At 34.3% G+C, this 11,437-nt stretch overlaps 1 protein-coding gene across 1 annotated transcript; it reads left to right on the forward strand.

The window, feature by feature from the left end:
• Positions 1-1,000: 1,000 nt before the first annotated feature.
• Positions 1,001-10,459, forward strand: LOC132760138 (uncharacterized). The gene is made up of 3 exons (XM_060752044.1): positions 1,001-1,060; positions 3,076-4,579; positions 10,342-10,459. The coding sequence occupies exons 2-3, from the start codon at positions 3,078-3,080 to the stop codon at positions 10,370-10,372; spliced, it is 1,533 nt and encodes a 510-aa protein (XP_060608027.1). The 5' UTR covers positions 1,001-1,060; positions 3,076-3,077; the 3' UTR covers positions 10,373-10,459.
• Positions 10,460-11,437: the final 978 nt, after the last annotated feature.

Genomic DNA, 11,437 nt, shown 5'->3' on the forward strand with positions numbered 1-11,437 from the left:
ATGTACATGCACAGTGCGTTAACTGGAGTGCAGGTTTTAGCTTCCGGCACTCCAGAGCGTGCCCATTGACTGGCTCATTTTGTCAGGGGTTTACTTATTGTGACGACAGAGAAAGAGATAGCAATAGAAATATCATATTCAGATGTTCATTCATTGGTTACTTTTCTTATGGGGTTTCATATTTTCTAAATTCAGTCAAAACACAAAATTTAAGTCTGCCAAAAAAGGAAGAGAATAATGTATATAATAAACAGAAAATTCAAGGTTTTTTCTATAAAGACAGGATTTATCGATAATCATTTTGTGGTATGAAAATTATTATATGTATCACGCAACTTCACTCATGAAATATCTTTTTTCATATTTTCATACCACTTGATGAAAATAAATCCTTTATTTATAGAAAAAACTTGAATATCCCTTTATAGTTAATATAAGTAAAATATTCTTTTTAAATTTGTCTTGGAAGTTTGTTGGAAAGATTAAAGCTTATATTGGTACTTAAGGATACTGCCCCAGAAAATATCATTGTTTTGAGCCGTCCAGTTAGCTCAATAGGTAGAGAGTTGGACTGTGAATCGGGCGACCCGGGTTCGATTCCCGGACGGCGCAGGTCACTTTCGTTATGATTGATCATGAAATCCTTTCTATGGTCATTCGCACTGTACATCTGCTCTGGCATGTACAGAAGTTTCAGTTCCTTGCGAAAATGGAAGCAACTAGTTACTGGTTAACCGCTTGACAACCAGCCCAGGAACGATGCGGTGGTTGAACTGTGCTCTGGTGAATTCCATGTGGCTAACTGTCGTGATCCGGAGTGAAAACTACCAACACCACCACAAAATATTATGTTTGTTAATACTGTGTTGATATAACACTGCAGGGACAATTTAAATCAAATGATTTGACAGACACGTCGCATTTTTTTCTCTGACGTCACTTATTACACTGATTGTGACGTAAAGTGACGTTATCGTCCTAGTGATTAGATACACGGCATTACACTCGGACATTTATTTGAGAGAAAATGGAATTGGCAGAATTCATCTAAACACGGGAGGTAAGTGAGGCGTATATTAACGTTGTACCGTTTACTTTACGTGAATTTGTGTAAATAGCATATCCTACTTTGATTTTGGAGCAGTATGTGATAACATTAAAGTGAACTACTGTACTTACAGTGTAGAGCCTTGGTCCGAAGGTTATAAAGAAATTCTCTAAGCTCAATCTCAGATCATGTATATCTGATAGGTCAGAAACTGCCATATAATGTACATTTACTATTGGAATTCCCGAGGTTTTAGACAGAATTGAGAAATAATAAATAAATGTTTGGCCTGACCTCGAGGTTATAAAATATTTTTTTTCTAAATTCAATATCAAATTTCTGGATTTTTATTGGTAAGTGTACACCCTGGGCTGGTTTCTGACCATTCAGGTACTGGAGCTCTGAGTTATACATAGAAAATTTCTTTATAACTTTATAACTTTGGAGCCTAATCAGACTCTAATGATGTGCAGTTTATACTGTTGGTATAAAAGCCTTCTAATCCCAATCCCAACAGGTCAACTTTTAATATAGAAGCCTATAGTTTGAAAACTTCTTGAAAAAAAAGTCGTTTCATGCAGAAAATATTTATAAATTTACATAAATTTAAACTAAAGTGAAGAATGTTTTATTGTACCGGAATATATTTGCCAATATTACTCCTTTATTTCCAGTGCTTTTTAAGCTTTATATTCCATAATGTGCTTAAAATGTTCACAAAACATTCTTATAGATATAAGTACTGTAGCATTAAAACTAAGTTACTCCTGTAAGTAATAATTAAAGATAGATATAAATGATATATGCCAAAATAAATGTTTAAAAACTAAAAGTTTTGATAAGTTTATTATTCAAATTACATAAGACCATATAACCGGTGAAGATATACAATACAACATATATATGGCTAGCCAGCGTTCAAAAATAAATTTGCAAACAAGATTTAAACAACAACGGAGAAAGTTAACATTCATTTACATGTTAAAACATCTTAGTATTAATGATCTATTTCTTATAATATCTAAATGTTTATAAAATTATGTAGGTGGTGTATTCTATAAACTACCCCTGCTCTTCCTTGTTACGAAGTAACTATGTAAATTAGATATAAGAGTCATTATATAAACTAGTCATACTAGTTAAAAAAAAAAACCCAGATCCACAGCAATATTATATAGAGTTTTCGGTATTGTTGCTAAACACATTATTTAATTTCAATATAATTGAGCCGCGTCACAACAAAACCAACATAATGGGTTTTAATCCGTGTAATTTCGATCAAAAACAAAGTAAGTACATATTGTTAAGGTACATTTCAATTTCTTCTTGAACCAGGCCATAACAAATGAGCCGCGTCACGACAAAACCAATATAATGGGTTTGCGACCAGCATGGATCCAGACCAGCCTGCGCATCCCAACCCTATTACAAGTACAGGAACTGATAGCGAACAGCATGGATCCTGATCAGACTGCGCGGATGCGCAGGCTGGTCTGGATCCATGCTGGTCGCAAACCCATTATGTTGGTTTTGTCGTGACGCGGCTCAAATAAAAATTAAAGGAACGTAAACTTACAAAGTGGTCTTAAATAAAACGTTATAATCTTAAACCCAGTAAATTATTAAAGGAGCTGAGGTCCGAATATATATATGAAAACATGAAATTTAAAATTCTTACATAGGTCAACTTGTGAGCTTGAAATAGAAAAAAATATGCAAAAGATAAATTTAGAATTATTCTCGAAATTAAATTGAAAGTCAATTTTTGTGCGATATTTAGTCTGATTAAAAGCATTTAAAGACATTTCAATTTTATATCATTTAGCACAATTAGAACTAACGTGCTGGAGCAAATGATGAGAAATTTTGCACACAAGTTACTACTCTAGTCCTTAATCAAGGTCAAATGCACAAGTCTCGAACAAAAATATTTCCAATCCCTTTATGTGAAATAAACTCACTTTTGTCACTTTAAGACGATAGTTTTTAGTTTGTAAATGTGTCAGGAAAACGTGTTTCTCTTACAGTTATGGCTATGTTAAGGATAAACAAGGATCTTGAAATGGAATCCAACATCATGCGCCAACAGAAGCTCGCAGCTGGCCAGTCTCAACTAGATCGCCACATCAACAGTGTCCTATTACAAGCGTCTCTTAGAAGACCACCAGTTTCAGTACGAATGTCTGGGAGTAGATATTCAGGAAGCAATAAAATAACGTCATCGGCGATTTCCGGTGCACAAAAAGCCGCATCAAAACTGGTATGGTCGAAAGTCATGCTTTCGAAAGGATCGACCGTAATGAAATCAACATGCTCAACACGGATGATTAAATCGCCAAAATATGTCGAGAAGGCTTTTCCAAATCACAAGCACGATGTAATTGAAACAAGTATTATTAGGTTGGTACCGAAATATGATTTTGAAATTCCTTCAGATCAAGAATTTGAAAAGCTTATCAAAAATGCCTATCCAAAACCTGTGAGAAATCAAAACAATTTCGAAAACACATGTCTTACTAAATCAGATCATTCTTGTAAAAGTGCCGTAGAGTCAAACATTTATTGCAATGGTGAACTGAACAATGAATATGATAGTAATGTTAGCAAAAGACCTGATAATGAATTCCGTCAACAACTTGAAAATGAAAACCAGTTGAAAGCCAATGTAGAGAAAGACAAAATAGTTCTTCGCGGTGTATCGGAAGAAATAAAAAATCAAGCATTGCTAACACACGACACAGATACCACTTTGCCTGGTCATGAAATCAAAACAAGCTTTAAAACTGAAATTGATCTCGACGAAATTTATGATATTGGTTTGTTTTTTGAAGTCTGTAGCAAACTAAATAAAGAAAATGTCAACGAAGTTTATGATATTGGTTTGTTCTTTGAAGTCTGCAACCAATCGAAGAAGGAAGAAATCGACGACATTTATGACCTTGGTTTATTCTTTGAAGTCTGCAACCAGTCAAAGAAGGCAGAAATCGACGAAGTTTATGATATTGGTTTGTTCTTTGAAGTCTGCAACCAATCGAAGAAGGAAGAAATCGACGAAGTTTATGATATTGATTTGTTCTTTGAAGTCTGCAACCAATCACAGAAGGCAGAAATCGACGAAGTTTATGATATTGATTCATTCTTAGAAGTCTGCAACCGGTCGAAAAAGAGTCATTTCGACGACGTATTTGACATTGGTGTGTTCTTTGGTTTATGTTGTGAAGCCTCCGAATTAAAGAAAACGACAGAGTTTGATAATGCAGTTGATGATGATCCAGTATTTGATCCCAGTAACAATAACAGTAAAATCGATGTCGGCAGTGTGTTGGGACACACTCTGACTGACACCACCAGAGAATGCACAGTTGACACTACAAGGCATGAAGTTAACGAAAATAACGAAGATGATAGCAACATGATTGATGCACAAAACATGGATATTGCGCCTTTACCTCGTCTTGATGAGAACATAGACTTTGGTGAGGATATGTTCGGAATTCTTGGAGTGTTTTGCAGAAGTGGTTTACATCAACTGTAAGTATTAATAACAGAAAATTCAGTTTGTCAGTGTGTAGTATAACAGATATATCTTTGTTATGTTAGATAGGGTTGATTCACAAATGTGTGACTAAGTATATCATAGATTTCACAACATTACGGTACAATTACAGGATCACATTTTATCTTATTCTTATATTTTTTTTAAGAATTAAAGCAAAACCCACAAACTTCTTTTCTGGTATACCTTAATTCATTGACGTCGTATAACTGTATCTCTTATAAGATTCTAAAAATTCTAAATAATGTTTTTGAAAACGTTTTGCTTTAGTATATACTTTTTGATAATATCCTACAATTACCTGGTGCGTTTCATCATATTACGTTGTACAAAATAATCATTTAATGTTCAGAATAATTAGATAATCGCTTGTTCCGGTATACACTAAATATTGCTGTCCGTGTAATAGACAGGACTGATTTTGAGAATTTGGCTCTCTATAAGATGCTAGAAGCATTTTGTAGTACAAGTGGTATGTTGGTGTATTTTACCTATTTAAGGTATGCTGAATCCGATAAAGGTGGATACCGAATTGAAAAACTTGATCTTGACCATTGAAAGGGCCATTTAAAATGCCCACTAAAATGGCCGCCAAATTTCTTTATCATAAATAATGATGATATATCAATTTTTCTATAGGCTAATAATTATAATAGAAATATAGAAGTAATATTAAAGATGGTACTGAAAATTTTAAGGCATTTAAACGTAAAAGACCTATATTTAGGGTTTACGAACACTACTACACTCTTTCTGTCCTATCTGCTAGATATAGAGCTTTCGTGTATTTTATCTGGCACTCTACTCTGGCTACTCATATTATACTTGCACAGCGCACGTATGTGTGACGGGATTTAAACGTGCGCATTAAACGTGGGATTTAAAGGCACCTGTCTCTGGGTTTTGGTGTTCGTTTTTCTGTTACCGGTTGTTGTCTCTGTTCGCTTGTTGTCAGTTCTTCTGTTATCGGTTATTGGTCGTGATTTTCGTTCTTCAATCGGTCCTGGTCTCAGTTCTTTTGTTGTCAGATGTTCCGATTTCTCGTCTCTGTTATTCTGTTATCGGTCCTCGTCTCTATTTTTCTGTCATGAATGCTCGTTTCCTTTGTCTTGTTGTCAGTACTTCTCGTATCGGTCCCTGTCTCTGTTCTTCTGTTATCGGTCCTCGTCTGTGTTAGTTTGTTGTCAGTTCTGTTATCGGTCCCTGTCTCTTTTCGCTTGTTGTCAGTTCTTCTGTTATCAGTCCCGGTCTTTGTTCTTCTGTTATCTGTCCCTATCTCTGTTCGCTTGTTGTCAGTTCTGCTGTAAGCGGTTATTCGTCTTGATATTCGTTCTTCAATTGGTACTGGTCTCAGTTCTTTTGTTGTCAGATGCTCCGATTTCTCGTCTCTGTTCTTCTGTTATCGGTTATCGTTTTCGTTCTTCTCCGTTCTGCTGTCATCGGTTCTCGTGTCTATTCTGCTGTAATCAGTCTTGGTCTCCGTTTTCTTGTTTTCAATTGTTCTGTCATCGGTTTCCGTCTCTGTTATCCGTCCTCGTCTCTATTTTTCTGTCATGAATGCTCGTTTCCGTTGTCTTGTTGTCAGTTCTTCTGTTATCGGTCCCTGTCTCTGTTCTTCTGTTATCGGTCCTCGTCTGTGTTAGCTTGTTGACAGTTTCTGTTATCTGTCTCTGTCTCTTTTCGCTTGTTGTCAGTTCTTCTGTTATCTGTCCATATCTCTGTTCGGTTGTTGTCAGTTCTGCTGTTAGCGGTTCAAGTAACTGTTCTTCTTTTATCGGTCGCTTGTCTGTGTAGCAATGTTCTGTGGTGTACGTCTCTGTTCGGTTGTTGTCAGTTTTCCTGTAATCGGTACCTGTCTCTATTCGCTTGTTTTTTTTTCTTCTGTTATCGCTCCCTGTCTCTGCTCTTCTGTATTCGGTCCTCGTCTCTGTTCGCTTGTTGTCAGTTCTTGTCTCCATTCTTCTTTCTGTTATCGGTCGTTGTCTTCGGTCTTGTACTTTCGGTACTTGTTTCCTGTTCCGTTAAGGTCTTCTCTTGTTTCTATCGTTGCCGTCATTCTGTGCTGATGTCCTGGTTTGTCAGTCTTGTAGTCATTTATTCGTTCAGTGGAGTAGCGGGGGATCGAACTCACGACCCCTTGATTTGAAGGCAGACAGTGTTACCACTGCACCATAGCGCCCGCTCAGAATAATAACTATGTTTGAAAGTCCTTTATACTTTAAAAACTATTTCAATGGCAAACAAAGGGTGTATTACAATTATATTTTAACACCTCTACTATGTAGCCAACCCACGTGACTTTTTTATATTGGCAAAGAAAATATTACTCGATTTATTACAAGTAATATTTTTAAAAATAACTTTGCAGTTACTTTAAGATATTCCAGACATTTATTGGAGGGTACCCGGAATTCTAATGTATATCAAATGATGTGATAATCTTCTTGTAGAATTTTCTTAAAACCGTGACTGAATTCCAAAATTTTCGAGAGCTGCCATGGTATAACAAGCACACGTAGCAATCTCCCGGTTTCAGACATTTCATAACTCGATGAAAATATGGTGTTGTTATTGTTGTTATCAAAAACTTACATGCATCATACATGTGTAATGTTCACAATGTGCTGAAAAAACGGCTCTTTATTAATTTCAACATTTCAGCAAGTGACACATTTTATATCAGAATGGGACAGAAATGTTGTTCTAACCATTTAAAATTTAGGATTTGTAAATTTGTAAGTTGGATATTTTTTACCTAGTTTGCTCATCACTTAATTCACATTTTTATATATAAACCTGAGGTACAGAAAATAGACAGAAAACAACTGTCATAGATTGAGATAGAGCCATAGTGTCGTAGATATTTGGGTTACAAAAGGAGTTTTTGATCCTGATAATGTTTTAAGTACATGTACAGGATAAACATATTATAAGCCAATATTCTTAAAATTTTAACTGCCTTTATTCATATTTTTTTTTTAAATACGTGCAATTATGTAATTATTTTGTCTTTAGTTAATAGTTTCTGGAGAAAAGGCTTAACAAAGGTGATATCTTTTATTTTATAGATAAATTTTATAATGTGTCACATGTCGACTTTAAAAAAAAATTGTGGGGGTTTATCGCATACTTAGTCCCGCTTTTGCATGTTGGAACATCTATATTTTATTTGTTTGTATACACAGCCTAATTGCTTATTTGTATAGTCTTATTTTATTGACCTGTCAATTGTGAATACCTTACAACACTCATTGAAATATTAGATTCCACTTAGATTTCGTGAGTAAAGTTTACGAGAAATAATATGGAGTACATGTATAAAGAGGATATTTGTTTGTCTGTGTGTAAGATGAAATTTTATTTCATCGAGTGGGCTTTAAAAACAGTATTCCAACGAGTGGCGTAGCACATCTGACACAACAAACAAACACATTTTCTTTTTATTTTATGCTTAAAAATAAGTTAAAACGAAATTTCCTTGATATTAACTTTAATATTAAAATCTGTTTTCCCCACTGGTAGCCTCTATTATGTACATGTATTAGTCGAATTTCTCATAAAATACAAGAAATCTTGGGCTGAAAAATAAGTTCGACAATCAACGTTAAATTGCGATGATATTATTCATTTGAATGATCGCTTATTTTAATAATAAAAACAAACAATTTTAGTAGGAGAAAAAGTCCAACCATCCATCCATATTTCTGTTACTTACTGCGAATTTATATCAGACCTGGCTCTGTTAAATGTAAGCGGCGGCCATTTTTAAAAGATGTGTATTTCAAGGGAGGAAAATAATTGTGTTTGATTTAGAGGGATATCGTTTGGATTTGTTAGTCATACACCTTTTTAAAAGAAAGAAAACTTATTTGAGGATTGTAACAGACAATAAATAAGTGTTGACAGATGTGTAAACATTTAAAAAGTGGCTAGGAAATTGGAAACTTGGAATTGTTGAAAGGCTGCCTTATTTCGTTTTAACGAAATATAAAATCTTTATTACGAAATATTGATTCGTTATTACGAAATATTATTCCGTAATTACGAAATTCGTAATAACGAAATATTAATATGATATTACGAAATATTTATTCTGTGATTATATTTATTAAGAAGGATTTTGAAACTAAGTACATGTATATTGTTAAATATAAGTCAAGTAAACAAAACATAAAAAAGTGATTTTTTTTTCAATTTTAGTCTTATACCTTAACGCGCTAGTAAAACAGTACTGTGTATAACTGTTAATTGAGCCATTATGCTTATAATCGTTATATTTGGTGGCCAATCTCATTAAAATCTGATCATATTGAATAATCGTTTGATTTTGACAAGAATTATTAATTTCATCATATTGAATCATAGTTTTAATGACCTATTTTTAGTATTTTTAAGCGGCCATTTTGAATTGACCTTTTGAAGGTCAAGGTCAATTTTATTTTCTTGGTATCCACCCACATCGTCCTCAGCATACCCATATTAGGTTCAAACACTCAAGATATAACTTGTACTATAAAATGCCTCTAGCATAATCAGTCCTGTATATAATATAAACTTGCAAATTGGGTCTTAAAACAAGTAAATGTTATAAATTCATATAATGTACAAGTATATACAGTTATACAGTTGGTGTAAACATACATATATTCCATTTCCGTAAAAATGAAATAAAATCAATGAAGAAATCATTGGTGAATGACGATAAGCCAAATTTCATTGCATATCTAATTTTATTTTAGTTATGTTATGTTAATAATCAGGCATGCATGTATGTGTGAGTGTAGGACAAAAGCCCTCCCGGACAAAAGCCCTCCCGTCAAAAATTGACAAGGCGGACAAAAGCCCTCCCGTGAAAATGACAGGGCGGACAAAAGCCCTCCCGTAAAAATGACAGGGCGGACAAAAGCCCTCCCGTAAAAATGACTTGGCGGACAGAAGCCCTCCCGTGAAAATACAGGGCGGACAAAAGCCCTCCCGCAGCAAATACATATATGTACATTAAATAGTTTGTATTTTCAATTCAATGCACTCAACATATTAAAATTGTAATCATGAATATTTTTGTTTTCCATTGGCATAAGAGTGTTTGTATGAGCTTGAGTACATTCCTGACTGGCATCTGAATAATAAGTACTAAAATCTGTAAGTGCATATTTATTCACGTAAAAATGAAGGATTACTCACATGTAAAGTTATGATTAATAGAGTAATAAATGATGAAAAGAAGTTAAAATTAACTAAAATTAAAAGTCCAAGTGCCTTGTAATGAGTCAATTACTTTAGAAAGTGACCTTTTTTTAAACGACATTCGTGTGAAAATATTACCTCGCTAAACATTTAATTTCTGAAAGGTATGTTCTGAATGAAAGCTGGTTCTAGCTAATAAAAATACTTAGACCAAAAGAAAACAACAACAAATATATATGTTACAAATTTAATATCTTAAGTGCGTTGAAAAAACACAGGTATGTAACATAAATATATATTTTGTTACGGGAGGGCTTTTGTCCGCCTTGTTAATTTCACGGGAGGGATTTTGTCCGCCCTGTCATTTTCACGGGAGGGCTTTTGTCCGCCCTGTCAATTTCACGGGAGGGCTTTTGTCCGCCTTGTCATTTTCACGGGAGGGCTTTTGTCCGCCTTGTCATTTTTGGACGGGAGGGCTTTTGTCCGGGAGGGCTTTTGTCCGTTTCCCTGTATGTGTGTTTCATAGATTATTTTCCGTTTTTTTTTCCAGGTACAGCGATGTCCAGGATGTCAATGCTTGAATCGTGCACACATTTACATAAAACATTTTTATTGTTATAAATCATTAAAATTAAAAAAGGATAAGATTATGTTTGCTAAACGAAAAATAGTTTGGGTTGTTTTTTTTCGTCCAAAGTTTTTAAAAACCAAAACCGACGTCAACCAAAAAGAACTTGAATTGACGCGCACTGATCATATACATGTATGATGTTTATACATTTTAATAATTCATTGAGCTGAAGCCAGGCAATAGTGAAACCATATAGTAGAAAAGCATAAAAACCGGTTGTGATGTTTCTGCTAATATGTTTTTTTCTACATAATACATGGAAACATGTACACTTGCAAATATATTTTACGTTTTTAAGACAATTCGTAACCGCAAAATATAAAAAACACTTCTATCAAAAAATCTTGAGATGTAATTCTGATAAGCCTCTTATTTTCACATAACAATATTAAATATGATGAAACTAACGACAGAAGTGTAACATGTCAATTTTAGCGAACTAATATGACCAGCATTTTCATTGTTAATAGAAATGAATACATGTACATAGTAAAACATGAGAATTTACTATTGTTACATGTATACCAACTGAAAATAGCGTATAGACGGTACATATTAGGGGGAAAAGCTATTGTTTATACTTGTACGACTTGTGACCTGCCCGTGCCACAAGTATACACGTTGTTGAGTTTTTACTCATATTGACTTGTAAACTCGGATCACATGGCTAGCTTCCTGCTTTACTAGTAGAGGAAGTCCTCAGGTAATCCTCCGTTTATTATTTCATTCAATAGTGGGCATCTAAGTAGAACCATCGACATTCGAAATTCTATGAGGTAGATGGGCTTTCTCACATAGAAAAATGTAAATTTACTAACAGGATTCAAAACCACTACGCCAGGACAATCATGCAGTACATTACGGCAGTATGATCAGTCCCTATATTGTAGGCCGCTTAACTTTGGCAGTTTAATATCACCACAAACTACCAAGTAACAGTGTGCAATTCCAAGCTTAAAGCCATACGCCTCAAGATGGTAAAGTGAGAAAGAAAGAAAAATAAATAAAGTTTCAA

The sequence above is a fragment of the Ruditapes philippinarum genome, unplaced genomic scaffold (assembly GCF_026571515.1).
Source record: "Ruditapes philippinarum isolate M1 unplaced genomic scaffold, ASM2657151v2 ctg3111_1_1_1_1, whole genome shotgun sequence".
Classification (NCBI taxonomy): domain Eukaryota; kingdom Metazoa; phylum Mollusca; class Bivalvia; order Venerida; family Veneridae; genus Ruditapes; species Ruditapes philippinarum.